Source organism: Cucurbita maxima, unplaced genomic scaffold (genome assembly GCF_002738345.1).
Source record: "Cucurbita maxima cultivar Rimu unplaced genomic scaffold, Cmax_1.0 Cma_Scf00021, whole genome shotgun sequence".
Classification (NCBI taxonomy): domain Eukaryota; kingdom Viridiplantae; phylum Streptophyta; class Magnoliopsida; order Cucurbitales; family Cucurbitaceae; genus Cucurbita; species Cucurbita maxima.
In genome coordinates this window covers 1520907-1534430 of record NW_019272037.1, presented here as the reverse complement: position 1 = coordinate 1534430, position 13524 = coordinate 1520907, and the positions used below count along the sequence as shown (strand labels likewise).

Sequence of the window (13524 nt, the reverse complement as noted above, 5' to 3'; positions counted from 1 at the left end):
TTTATTCTAACATGAAATAAAAAAAAAATAATAATTTAAAGAAAAAATAGGATGTTAAATATATTATTATGTGGGGGTAAAATAGGTAGAAAGGTAATTGAATTAAAATTTGGTGAAAAGGAATATAAGGGGTTTTAATTTAGTGTTGGGAGTGATGTGAATGAAATTTGTCCAACATGATTGGAGTCCACATAGAAGCATGACATGAGGGGGCGATGTTGGGTGGGCCTTCCCACACTTCATTGTCACAAAGCAACTCTCTCGCCCTTCTTTGCACCTACCGCAACCAAACAAACATCAATCTACATAAATAACCTATATATATATATACACACACATACACATATACTTGGCTTTTTGTGTTTTTTTATTATTATTTTTTTATATATATATATAAAAGGAACAAATTAGAGGCCTCACAAAAAGCACATTTATCGGCCCAATTTGTATGGATCCAGCCCACGTTTTGAAACGTCACCGTCACCGTCATCTTCGAATTATGTACTGCAACCGAACCCTCTTTCAAGTGGTTCACGCGCCTCTGAGTCTTGTGTGGTCCATGGTCCGTCGCTTCCACAACTCACGGGCTTACGAGCAGATCCTTAAGAGCTGCACCATCCGTCAGGGATCTCGCGCTGGTCAGTCACTTCAAGTCCTGCGTTAAGCGGCTCCATGACGAGACCCATGTGATGCTAAATCCATGTGCTGGTCTTTACCATCAAATGGGCCAAATTTAGCATGAAATGGGGGCCCAGTTTTAAATCTATATCAATCTCATTTGTTGGGCCTGCAGATCCATGAAACGTAATTAATTACAAAAATCGTGGAAATTTTGGGAAGAGGCAAAAATTTAATGCCCACTTAACAATTTTCTCATAATATTATTTAGAGTATTTATATTAAAGATAATAAAGTTATTGGGTATCTGATTTAAAACACTATGAAACAAAACAAAACATCATAATAATAATATAGTTATATTAAAAGACAATACAAATTATTGAGTATATGATTTGACATCTTCAATGTTTGATCTGTCCCATGTTCAAAATCAAAATATCATTTTTTAAGTTTATAATCCATTGCATACTAAATTTGCTTATAAATTAAAATTTAAAGTTTATAAATCAAAATAAAATAATTTTAAAAGACGAATAAGTTTTTTTTTTTTTTTTTTAGTTTGAGGCTATAGTCTATCAACAACATATGCATAGAAAATAGTTGTTTTCAAACAATGCTTTATTAAGCGTGTCACAACTAGTTACAGAAAACTTATTTTTTAAAAAGAAAATAAACGATATGGGCATAAATATTTAGTTCGATCGGTCAAAAAAAAAAAAAGTTAATATTTAATTTGTAACTTTGGAAAATTTAAAAAGGAAAATTAATAAGAATCTTAAAAGTGGCAATAATTTAGAAAACATAGTATTTGGAGGAGATGGAATGTTTGGGGGGGTAATGCCAAGGTCTTATGGGATGCATGTGATTGGCCCAACCAGATTTCCGCAATCAGAGGAGGAATATTAAGACAACCTTTGGAGCTCGTCACTAAACTAATCCAACCACCCACCATTTTTAAACACAAAATTCTAAAATCAATGTTTATTCTATATTTTCTTGGACTTTTTGTATTTTTCTACATAATTAAATCTTTCATTATCAACCCATCAAATAAAATAAATATTGTTTAGCAAACACCTAATATCGGTAATATATTATATATTTTATATAAGAATGTTGAGCAGCTAAATCTATGTTCGATAAATAATCATACCATTTTTATCTTTACGAGACAACTTTTTGGATTAAACTTAAAATAAATGTACATAAAGTTATAAAAAAAAAAAAATACGTTTGTGTCTATATCACACCATGCTTATAATTTAATGCTCTTTACTCTTTTCTTCTATTCTTCTAAGCCTCTTTTATTTATTATTTGACTGGATTGAGATACTTTTAAATTCAAGAAGTTAAATATTTATTAGGGAAGTATTGGGAAAAAATTGACCAAAAGTAATTTTAAAAACCAGTAATGAATTGAATTATTTGGTGTATGGTTTGAAGGAATAAATTGGGAGACAGTGAGAGAAGAAAGGTAGGTGGACCGAGCGGGGCAAGAAAGAAAGTGCACAATCAATTCTTGTTCCTCCCTTTTATCAGTCGTTACTCAACTGTATTCCTCGTGACCACAATCAAAGAGAGAGGTCGGAGCGAAGAAAAGTCGAAAACGGAGAGCGCGTGAAAAATTGAATTGAAACCCCCATCATCGGCCTAAAGCAACGGCCCAAACACACTACACACTACACACTCACAGTTTGGCGCTCAAAAAGTCGCTCATTTCACTTTCTCATCTCTCATTTTCCCTAACTACACGCCATCATATATGGATGGACTGCTTACAGGGACGATCATTCTCTGTCTTGCCCATCTCTCCCAGTTACTGGTAATACCATCTTCTCTCTGCTGCTCTGTCTGTTTTGTTCTCTGTAAAATGCGTTAATGCTCTGTCTTCTCTTCTGTTTGTTTTCATTGGGGTCTCATAATCTCTGAAATCGCTTCAATTTGTTATCTCTTTTGCGTTTGTTGTCGCATTTGGACATACTTTGAGGGGGTGGGGCTCAAAATTCTCATCTGGGGTTCGCTTAATTTTACGGATTTAGATGTTTATTTTCCATCCTTCCATTTTCTAACTAGCCCCTCATGTTTGTTATCTTCCTACCATGGGAATTTGGGAGAAACTGGAAACTGGGTTGCTGTTGAATCTTCTTCTCTATGAAATCTGATCCCCAGAATTTCTGAATGAATTTTCTGGCTAATTTGATCTTTGATTTGTGTCGTGTCTGATCGGACATGAGTTAAAACCAGCCCAGAATGTAGGCTAGTAAAAGGGTTTATCAGATGAGCTTTATTTTTCCAGTCAAAATTGGCGGTGTTGGTGACTTTTGCTCTCATCTTTCTTGCAGAATTAATTCGGTAGTTTAATTTTCTTCCCATAGTTTTTGTTGGTTGGGTACGCAATGGAGGAAAGAAAACTCAATTTTAATGCACCGCTCATGTCTGTGAGGCGATTTGCCAAGGCATCTAGTTCTTTAGCTAAAGTGAATGAAAAGAAATCTGAGAATTCCCAACTTAGTAGACGGAGTACCTTTCCGGTTTCTAGACCACAATTCAATTTAGAGCAAGTTACAGAACCAGTTGCAGTTCCCTTCCACTGGGAGCACATTCCAGGAAGAGCTAAGAATGATAGTGGCTCCGCCTCTCCTGAGGTTCAGCTGCCTCAGCCTCCTGAAAGGACTTGTTCTACTCCCAGGCTTTCCTTTGGAAGGGCTGTGGATGTTAAAAATCATAGTATGGAAATGGAAGCTTGTCATCAAGATGGGCTTGAGGCAACTTCTTCTAATGCCATTGTCTTGAGATTAGAGTCAACCAAAGCTAGTGATGCGAGGAACTTGGCATCTGAGACTGAGAATGATGATGATGACGACGACGATGATGATTTTTCTGATGCACGTGAGACACTGTCCCTCACTGGTTCATTCTCTATTAACAACTGTAGTGTTAGTGGTCTAAGTGGATACAATGGTCCCATGGTGAGACCATCAGGAACATTCCGAACAGATCCTCAAACTCGAGATTTCATGATGAACCGCTTCTTGCCTGCAGCCAAGGCAATGGTTTTGGAGCCTGCTAGGTATTCCTTAAGGAAGCAACTTGTAGCAGTTGAACAATCTAGACAAGTTAAGAAGGTGACATCTGAGAATAGGAGGATGTCTCCGCTTAAACGACTCGACTCTAACCTGTTACTTCAGTATCGAAAAGATGAAGTACATTTAGTAGATGAAGTAGATGAAGAGAGTGACTCTGTCTCTGTGGATGATGAATATGACAATTCAGTTAATATATCAGCTAGAGGTTGTGGTCTAATACCCAATATATGCTTCAAAAACTCTTTGGGCCTTCTTAATCCTGTGCACGGAATGAGAAGCAGAACAATGCACCACCTTTCACACAGCCAAAAAATCAACAAGGTTAGTGTTTATTTACTTTCCTTTTGTTCCCATTCATGCATTCAAGTATACTTGCCGGTAAACTTTACATCTTACAGCATGCTTGGGAGGCTACTTACAAACAAAAACCAGAAGCTGCTGGTGGATCACCTAAGCTGCCGGAGGTTAAAGAAAAGTGGGCTGGTGAATCAAAACATTTTCCTTCCTCCACCGACCGGCAAATGAGAGGTAGGTCTTCTCCCTTCAGGTATTCAAGGGCTGCTTCTCCTTACCGGAATGAAGCGCCACAGTCTCCTTGTAGGAAGCATTCACTTGTAGTTCCTAATGAAGTTGAGATTATCTCCAAATCTAAAGCTGATACTGAATTTCATGATACACCATCCATTCTAGCAACTAGACATGGGGTTGACATGGAAAGTCCCCTAATAGAGAAGACACTCTATATAGATATTGCAAGTGTTGCTGAAACAAATCCTCCATTTAATTCAACCCATTTGGATAAGGAGAAGAAATTTGAGTGTCCTAGTGGGAAGAATGAGATAGCATTTGAGAGCAGAGCAATGGAAGAAAGTACGACTGTGGAGCCTTCTTTCCTAGAAGTAAAATGCTTAACTCTGGTTGAAGAAGGGAGGCTGGAGCGTGAAGCTGCAGAATCTAAAAGCAAAGATGCTATTGATGATGGCTCCAAAGTGGGATATGCTAATGTGGGTACTGCTGATGAAGAACATTACTCCAAGGCCAATTATCAGCTAGTCAAAGTAGAAGATCCAACAAGTGTCAAAGTGATATCTTCTCAACCTCCACCATTACCAAAGTCTCCTTCCGAGTCTTGGCTGTGGCGTACACTGCCTTCAGTTGCCTCAAAAAGATCAAATCTTGGAAACAAGTTGTATCAAAAGCCGCAGAGCCCAAGAACATCAGTCAGTACCAAGTGGGAAACCATCGTAAAATCTTTGAATTTGCGTCACGATCATGTCCGCTACTCTGAGGTAATGTCATGAACTTGCAAACATACACGGAACAACTTGGTCGGCTTGGGAGAAGAGAACTAACCCTTTTCTTTTATGGTTTGTTTTCAGGAATTAATATCTCGTGTTTCTCAGCATTCAACAACAGAAAATTTGAAGTAGTTGTCTGCAACACTCAGGTGGATTATAGATTGATTGATTGATTGGGTTTGTGTGAAAGTTTATTATAGATGAGCATGGTTTTGTACCTTTTCCTCTACAAATTTTGAATAAGTTGGTGGGAGGATCTGAGCTCTGCCCTTTTCCTTTTATGTCTTCTGATATTTATGTGAAGGCATGTATGGGCGTGGCCGATGAAATATTCATATATATTCATATTCATATTCATAGAATGAATTCTGTATAATGCAGCCTAGGAATCAATAGAGCTGTTGTGACTGTGAGCTTATTGCATTGTATATTTGAAGTAATGGGTGTATTAAGTAATTTACGTGAATGAAAGTTTGTCAATAAATTGTCGCTTGAGCCCTCTTTAAATTTGAGGGTTTCAAAAACTTGACGACCTCTTATCTGTTTTCTTATCAAATTATTTCAATCATCTTGTATTCAGGATTTGAGGGGAAATAACTTAAGTGGGACAATTCCTGCAGAAGCAACCTAATTTACGAACGGCCCATATTACAAGGTTGGCCGAAGTCATGAATGTCCCACATTGGAAAGCTTCAAACAAAAGAAACACTACTTAAATAGATAGATGAAGGACATGAGTATGATGAACAGGGGATCGTATTGGTGGGTATTTATGGTATTCCCGTAAGGTGTTTGATGATATGTCTGTGAATGTTGCAAGCAAGTATATGTATACCTACTTTAGATAGAGCCTCTTTGGGAGTGTGGGTGTCAGGAGAAAATTGTTGGCACCATTCACTGGGGGGCCTTCTTGCTTCGGAAAAATAAACAGTGAATCTACAACATGGTCTACATTCATTTGTTTGTTTAAAGAAAAAGGGAATAAATTAAAAAAGGAGACCAAAAAGCTAAGGGAAGTCCACGTAGAAAGGGAAATGGATTGAGGTGGGAGCACGTCGCAAGCAAGCAGCCCCAGATTTTGGGTTACCTGTGGGCGGTTTCACTCTTCGTCTCTTCCACATTGCTCCCAAATGCTACGCTAACAGCCAGGATAAATTAATGTCTGTATTAACTTTTTTTTTTTTTTTTTTTTAAATATAAACTAATAGATAATTGTTTAATATTTTTAAGTAATTTATATTTTATATTTGAAATACAATATATGTATGCTTATAGTAATTAATTAATTAAGTTTTCTTAATAATAATATCTTCCATTTAAAACACACAAAATAACATATTTTTAAAAGTTTAAAAAGATGAAAAAATATATAATTTCAACTTATTATCAAATCAAGACACGACTTTGACTATTAAACTGTCTATTCCTTACAAAAAAATAAAAGCAGGGTCAGAGGAATTCTGGATTCATATAATTATTGAGAAATAATATTAGTCAAAGCGCATTGGTTTTGTCGTGTGTTTTAATTAATCTCCACTTTCAGTCATTTAATCTTTATTTTATTTTTTTTAATAATAAAATAAATAAATGGAGAAATTTAACTTATAAATTTAGTCATAAAACATATTTATTTATGAGTTACTAAAAAAAATCTTTAAATTTTTAACGAAAGTTAAATAAATTGATTTTTAAAAAGTATTAAATAGTTAAGAAAGGAATGGTAATTTAAGGATAAAGAAATTAAGAATGCTTCCCTTGGTGAATGCGAAGCGTCACTTGGCTCCTTGAATTCCCCTTCTGCGTTTGTAGGCCATGCGTGGATTCCCAGCGCAGCACCTACGTGGGCTGCTGAATGGCTTCCACGTGGGCCGAGAGTCACTATTTATCATACATGTAATAGTAGAGGGGGCCAGCCGGTTCCATTTTGGAAGAAATAATAATTGAATTTGGTTTTGGTTTGGATCCCAAATGGGAACCCAAGTGGAAGAGAGATTCTCCGATTTCTTCGAGAGCTGGGTGTCGGAACTGGAGGACTTGGTAAAGCACCTCCTCTACGCCTCCACAGGCGGCGGCAGCGGCAGCGGCAGCGGTGGCATGATGGAAGTACAACAAGAGCCCCACCTCCGCAGCCTGGTCTCGAAGCTCACCGCCCATATCAAGCTTTACTACACCGTCAAATGGGCCCACGCCCACCAGGACGTCCTCGCTTTCTTTTCCCCTTCCTGGGTCACCCCTTTGGAGGCCGCCTACAGCTGGGTCACTGGGTGGAAGCCCTCGATGGCCTTCCGCCTCATCCTCCCCTCCGCACTCTCCCCGGATCAGCTCCTTAAGCTGGAGCAGCTCCGCGTGAAGATCAAAGCCCAGGAGGACAGGGTGGACAGGGACATGGAGAGGCAGCAGATGGCGCTTGCGGATCACCACATGGTCCAGCTCTCCAGGCTGGAGACCCGACGCAGGAATGGGGATCCGATGCCAGCAGTGGTGGGGCAGGTGGAGGGCTTAGTCGATGCGGCCATCAAGGGCATGCTCCTTGGCCTCGAAAGGACCATGAAGGCTGCGGACTGCGTAAGGCTGAAGACATTGAAGGGAATTTTGGAGGTGCTTACGCCATTGCAATGCGTTCGTTTCTTGGCCTCCATTTCTCTCATCCAGATTCGCCTCAGGCAATGGGGGCAACCCAAACGTCTCCCAAAAATACCACCAACAAAACAATAACCATAATAATAATAATAATAATCTTTCCTTAATTTCATTCATTTTTTCCTCTCTGTTTTCTACGCTTTTCTTAATTTGGCTGTCACTCTGTTTTCTACTAGTGTTCTATAAATACGAAAAACAGTGCGATTCGATTCCATTTAAAGTTTTGCTCACTAAATTCTCATACCAATTCCATCATTTATGCAAAATATGATGGGTTATTTTATTTTGCGTAGTTTTAATTGAAGCTCCAATGTTTATAATCTGGGTGGATTATGGTTGCTCTGCTTTGAGCAGCAGGATAATTTAGTGAATGAATTTGATGCAACAAACAGGCTACATAATCAAATCAATAAACAATACCTACTTTTTGGACTTGTAATGCGTTTTGATTATATAAGCATTCATTAACAAATATAAGAATAGTTCAACTGAAGCTGCTAAAATAATTATTATTAATCAACCCTGCTAAAACTCAACATATTAATAAAACAGGAACAAACATTGTCTTTTTTTTTTTCCCAAATGAAAAAAGTAGTTAGCTTCCTCTATACTGATATAATTTTATTATATATTAATGGATGGATTTAGTCATAATATGATCTTCTTCCATGCTTCTCATCTCTCCATTTGCCCCATTGATGTAGGCAGAGATGAAGCTTCTTACTGGCAGCCAGAAAGTGGAGGGCCTGAGGTGGCTTCAGAATCTCCAAAACTAACTCCTTAAGAGTGTTGAGCCTCAACTCATCAGCCTTCTCCATAATCCCTCTCATTGCCGTCTCATGCTCCTTCAGAGCCATCTCCGCCTCCTCGTTCATCTCCTCAATCCCTTCCATCTCATTCGCGATCACCGCAATCGGCTGGTCCGCTAACTCTTCCTGTAAGCTCGCCATCTCGCTAGTCAGTTTCTCCTCTGCTCTTAGGGTCCTCATGTGCAGCTCATCCACCCGCCTCATCTGGGTCGGGGACAGCTCCCCCACGCTATCACTACCACTGCTAATGCTATTAAAATTATTATTGTTATCATCATTATTATTCCTCGTGCCTTCCAGCCACTTCCGTAGGCGCGCCTCCACCTCGCACCCACTCAGCGCGTACACCAGGCGTATGAAAATGGTGGGGCGACACCCCGCGATCCACAACAGGGAATTCTCCAAGGACGTGCACCATGTGGGCGCGAAGAAGGTGGATGGGTCTTCCTGAGCCAAGCAGCTGCGGGTGGAGATGTAGTCCTCGAAATGAGCGATGCAACTGCGGATGAGGGTTTTGATTTCTTCTTGGTCGTTGTGGTTTGGTTTTTTGTGAAGCGATTGGAGGAGGGTCAGGTCTTGGCGCTGAAGTTGCATCCATTCCTGGAAACAGCACCGGGAACGTTCTTGGTGGGTTGTACCACTACTGGTATCCATTGCCATGGATTGGAGCCCTCTCAGCTGGCTGCCTGTTCTGCCTTTTCTTGTTTCCCCTAATACTCTGCTAATTTATACCGTGTCTACATATTGGTGTCATTTATTTATTTATTTGAATATAGCCCAATATCTATCCATCCCCATACTCAAGTGGAGGATGTTATGATGCAAGGCAATGAATCCCCTTTGTGGCTATCTATGTTTTGAATGGATTACAATAAAATAATGAACCGAAGAGGAAAAAGACAGAAGAGTTCATTTCTCGATCTCTGGTTTTCTGAGTTTGGGAGGACACCCAGGAAAAGTCAGACCTCCTTCTTCGGTATTTGGATTTTGGACTCTCTCTCTTTTTCTTTTACCTTCTCTTAATTTTGTTAAAGCTTCTCTTTCATATATTTAACAGTAACTAGCTCGAGCGAGCGAAGCTCATCAGTGCCATTCATTTCATTGGTTTGAAAGGAGCTGGTTAGTACCATTTATTGGTTCGAGAGAAGTTCGCGTTGTTTTTAAGAGTGAAAAAGCATTTGTTTGAAATGATTTAATGGTGATTTGTTGAGTTAGAATTCAAATAATGTCAAATTGAAGGGAGGGGAAGTTTGTACGGAGGAGTTTCGACGCTTATCATGTTCTGCATAATGCAACAAAGACACGCATGTGGCACGTGCGCCGCTGTTTTTTTCTCCTTTCAATTTGTCATCCCGCATGTTCCATGAACGTGACTTTGAGTTCGCTATGCAACCCTTTATATTTCTCACCCAAATTATTTGACTTTTCACTTTTATTTCTAAAGCCTAAACCTTTAACTTATTTAAATTTCTTATTTCATGGTATTATTCACGTATAAGCTCTCGTAACTTTGCTTTAGAGTTTTTAAAAAGTCGAATATCAATAGAGATGTATTTTTTAGTTATAAACTCAAAGTTAGCTAACATAGGAGAGGAGTCTGGAATTTATACATAAGGCATATATCTCCATTGGTATGAGACATGAAATGATGGATAAGAGAGGAGTCCCCGTTGGTTAATTAAGGGGAAGATCATGGATTTATGAGTCTAATTACGTTTGTAATTAAAATGGTTGACCAATCTGCAGAAGCCACGTGGCAAATGCTTACATCACCTCATTACTGTATGATGATGTTCAGCTAAAATCTTTATATAGTTTTTGTGTTGTAATTTTATATTTTCGGTGGAATTTAATTTCATCCATACATTTGGTGAAACTTTTGCTGTGGTTGTGTCCTCGAAATCAAGTCGCATGTTGTGTGTGTCAGAGGGATCATCCTTCGTCTACCTTCTAAATTTAATTCCAATTTCTATGCTTTAAATTTATCTTTTCAGGTTGCTTATTTATATTTTCTCCAAAATCAATAAAAACTTGAACCTGGACAACTAGTGCATCAACTTTAAAATTGAATTTTAGGAACTATTTTATAGAATATTAAATAAGAAAATTCTAGAAGACCCAAAATCAAAATTTCAAATTTTAAAGTTAAATAAATCTATTAATTTTAAAATTTTAATAGAAATTAAGATTCCCTTGATAATCATTTAATTTTTTATTTTTGAGAATATATTTGTATCTTACAGGTTTCTTTTTTCAATTTTAAAAATTAAAAAAAAAAAAAAACCATAGTTCTTAAAAACTTGTTTTTATTTTTTGAAATTTTTAAATATTTTTTATTGCACTATTTATCACATGAAGGTTATAAGTAGTCACTAAACACATGAACTACATGCCTATATATATATATATATATATATATTTTTTTTTTTTTTGTCTTAGAAGGGGAATCAAGGTTTTACCTTTTTGCCAAAACTAATCACAAACACGTGACGTAAATGATTAGAGTCTCTATGTGACAGTTAAATTCAAATTAGATGATTTTAATTCAAAATAGATCGGGTTCGAGTAACCCATTTTAAAAAAAGAACCAAACTATTGATTTGAAATGCCTTACTCCAACAGGTAACCATAAACTACATCCGAGAGGGAGCATATGATGATAACCTAAGTTGTAAAGGGCACTTGATCAGTGGCTCCAAACCCTCACATGCGTTGGCCACTTGTCTTAATTTGGCCCCCAAAGGCCATTCTTTGTATACTCCAAAGTTATAGATTTGATACCCATCATTTGGAATGCCAATTTTAGGCGATCCTAAATTTAGTCGGTCAGCTTCCGGTATTTCTGTTATCCCTCACAATTCTCAGCCACAACCAAACTCCAAAACCTTCCTCCTCCTCATTCCAAATACTTCTCGTACAATTCTTCCCTTTTTCTCACTTTCTCACCACAGATCCTTCAACCCTGCCTCCTTTAGGCAAGGTTGAGTTTCTCTCTTCAATCCCTGTCTCTCTCTCTGTCTCTCTGTTCTTCTCCCCATCCAAAGAAATGGAGAAAAAGAGTTCCATTTTAATGCAAAGGTACGAGCTTGGGAGGATGCTTGGGCAGGGCACTTTTGCCAAAGTCTACCATGCTCGTAACCTTAAGTCAGGCCAGAGCGTGGCCATCAAGGTCATTAATAAAGAGAAAGTGATGCGTGTTGGGTTGATCGACCAAATCAAGAGGGAAATCTCTGTGATGCGCCTAGTCCGCCATCCCAATGTAGTGCAGCTTTACGAGGTTATGGCTAGCCGGACCAAGATCTATTTTGCCATGGAGTATGTCAAAGGTGGGGAGCTTTTCGATAAGGTGGCTGAAGGCAAGCTCAAGGAAGACGCTGCTCGTAAGTACTTTCAGCAGCTCATTGGCGCTGTTGATTATTGCCATAGCCGTGGCGTCTACCATAGAGATATCAAGCCTGAAAATCTCCTCCTCGATGAGTTTGGGAATCTCAAGATTTCCGATTTTGGGTTGAGTGCTTTGGCTGAGTCTAGGCGGCAAGATGGACTTCTTCATACCACTTGCGGCACTCCTGCCTATGTCGCCCCTGAAGTCATCAACAAGAAAGGTTTCATTTTTATTTGTTGATTCAATTTAAATAACAACAACTCATAATGCCTTGTATTGATTTGTGTTCTTGTTGCGTTTAATTATTGCTAAAAAGGTTATGATGGAGCTAAAGCTGACATTTGGTCATCTGGGGTTGTCCTGTTTGTTCTTCTGGCGGGTTATCTCCCTTTCCACGACCCAAATCTAATGGAAATGTACAGAAAAATCTCGAGAGGAGAATTCAAATGCCCTCACTGGTTTCCCCCAGAAGTTCGCAAGCTGCTCTCAAGAATCCTAGACCCAAATCCACAAACCAGAATAAAAATGGCCAAACTAATGGACAATTCATGGTTCAAAAAGGGTTTCAGCGCAAATGTAGCAACTCCAAAGCCGCTTCAAATTAATCGAAGCATGTCGGGTGTGAGCGACGTCCACATCGATTTCGACGACAGCAGCTCGGAGGAAGGCTCTGTTAGTACCAGCAACGAGAGTGGACCACCACCAGCAGGCAGAACCCCAAGGAGAAACCATTCCTTCAATGCATTCGACATCATATCTCTGTCGCCAGGTTTTGATCTGTCGGGTCTGTTCGAGAGCGACGTGAACGATAGGCCGCAGTCGCGTTTCACGACAACGAAGCCAGAGTCGGCGATCGTGTCGAAGTTTGAAGAGATAGCAGAAATGGAAAGGTTCAAGGTGATGAAGAAAGATGGGTTAGTGAAACTGCAGGGGAGCAAACAGGGGAGAAAAGGACAATTGGCTATAGACGCAGAGATATTTGAAGTGACGCCTTCGTTTTTTGTGGTGGAGGTGACGAAAACAGCAGGGGACACATTGGAGTACAGGAAATTTTACGACAAAGACATGAGGCCTTGCCTTAAGGACATTGTGTGGACTTGGGAAGGAAATGAACAACCAACCACATAATTATGTTTAGGCAGGTGCTTGAGTTCTGTCTTCTAGAAATTAATATTAGAAAGAAAAAGAAGAAGAAGGCCGCTTCTCTTCTTAATCTTATCTTATCTCTACGTTTTCTTGAATGTGTAATCCTTCTGAGCTCATTAAGCTCCTCCTTGTCTTGCTCAACTTCCTCGTACGCCTTGGAATATAAATCCAGCGACCGAGGCAGTGGCTGTTTTCAAAGCAAAGAAGGAAAGAAAGACACAAAGATTTTAGAAGTTGTTTGTTGTTGTTCTTGCGCTATCATGTCCATGTCTGTTTACACGAATAACCCATGTCCTAAATCATCTCCAAATGTCATTAATGATATCATTTTGAGTCAATCAAATATGAACAACATTTGTTTAAGATGCTCAATCATTCAATTATTTGTTGGTGTTGTGAAACTTAAGGTTCGAGGACAGAGGCATGTTCGTCAATCTCCGATTGTAGAAATTTTAAAAAAGAAAAACTAATCGAATCACTTGACAATGTGGGGGAAAATGGGCCTGATTTTGAAGCCAGATCTTATTGGGCTTGAATGA

At 38.8% G+C, this 13524-nt stretch overlaps 4 protein-coding genes across 4 annotated transcripts; 3 read left to right on the top strand and 1 right to left on the bottom strand.

Annotated features, from left to right (window-relative positions):
- The first annotated feature begins 2134 nt into the window (after window positions 1-2134).
- Window positions 2135-5529, top strand: LOC111495338. Its single transcript, XM_023145323.1, has 4 exons — window positions 2135-2443; window positions 2964-4028; window positions 4106-4996; window positions 5087-5529. The coding sequence occupies exons 2-4, from the start codon at window positions 3018-3020 to the stop codon at window positions 5135-5137; spliced, it is 1953 nt and encodes a 650-aa protein (XP_023001091.1). The 5' UTR covers window positions 2135-2443; window positions 2964-3017; the 3' UTR covers window positions 5138-5529.
- Window positions 5530-6932: 1403 nt separating this feature from the next.
- LOC111495255 (protein DOG1-like 4) lies at window positions 6933-7761 on the top strand. The gene has a single exon (XM_023145207.1). The coding sequence runs from the start codon at window positions 6974-6976 to the stop codon at window positions 7718-7720; it is 747 nt and encodes a 248-aa protein (XP_023000975.1). The 5' UTR covers window positions 6933-6973; the 3' UTR covers window positions 7721-7761.
- Window positions 7762-8289: 528 nt separating this feature from the next.
- On the bottom strand, window positions 8290-9114 carry LOC111495712 (protein DOG1-like 1). Its single transcript, XM_023145872.1, has one exon. The coding sequence runs from the start codon at window positions 9112-9114 to the stop codon at window positions 8290-8292; it is 825 nt and encodes a 274-aa protein (XP_023001640.1).
- Window positions 9115-11279: 2165 nt separating this feature from the next.
- On the top strand, window positions 11280-13287 carry LOC111495208 (CBL-interacting protein kinase 5-like). Its single transcript, XM_023145140.1, has 2 exons — window positions 11280-12059; window positions 12156-13287. The coding sequence occupies exons 1-2, from the start codon at window positions 11501-11503 to the stop codon at window positions 12965-12967; spliced, it is 1371 nt and encodes a 456-aa protein (XP_023000908.1). The 5' UTR covers window positions 11280-11500; the 3' UTR covers window positions 12968-13287.
- The last annotated feature ends 237 nt before the right edge of the window (window positions 13288-13524 follow it).

What these genes read in the sequence shown, in the direction of transcription:
- LOC111495255 (XM_023145207.1), top strand. Translation starts at nt 6,974, where the DNA reads ATGGGAACCCAAGTGGAAGAGAGATTCTCCGATTTCTTCGAGAGCTGG.
- LOC111495338 (XM_023145323.1), top strand. Translation starts at nt 3,018, where the DNA reads ATGGAGGAAAGAAAACTCAATTTTAATGCACCGCTCATGTCTGTGAGG. An exon ending in ACAGCCAAAAAATCAACAAG is followed by an intron (nt 4,029 to 4,105) that starts GTTAGTGTTTAT and finishes TACATCTTACAG; the next exon opens with CATGCTTGGGAGGCTACTTA. An exon ending in ATCATGTCCGCTACTCTGAG is followed by an intron (nt 4,997 to 5,086) that starts GTAATGTCATGA and finishes GTTTGTTTTCAG; the next exon opens with GAATTAATATCTCGTGTTTC.
- LOC111495208 (XM_023145140.1), top strand. Translation starts at nt 11,501, where the DNA reads ATGGAGAAAAAGAGTTCCATTTTAATGCAAAGGTACGAGCTTGGGAGG. An exon ending in TGAAGTCATCAACAAGAAAG is followed by an intron (nt 12,060 to 12,155) that starts GTTTCATTTTTA and finishes ATTGCTAAAAAG; the next exon opens with GTTATGATGGAGCTAAAGCT.
- LOC111495712 (XM_023145872.1), bottom strand. Translation starts at nt 9,114, where the DNA reads ATGGCAATGGATACCAGTAGTGGTACAACCCACCAAGAACGTTCCCGG.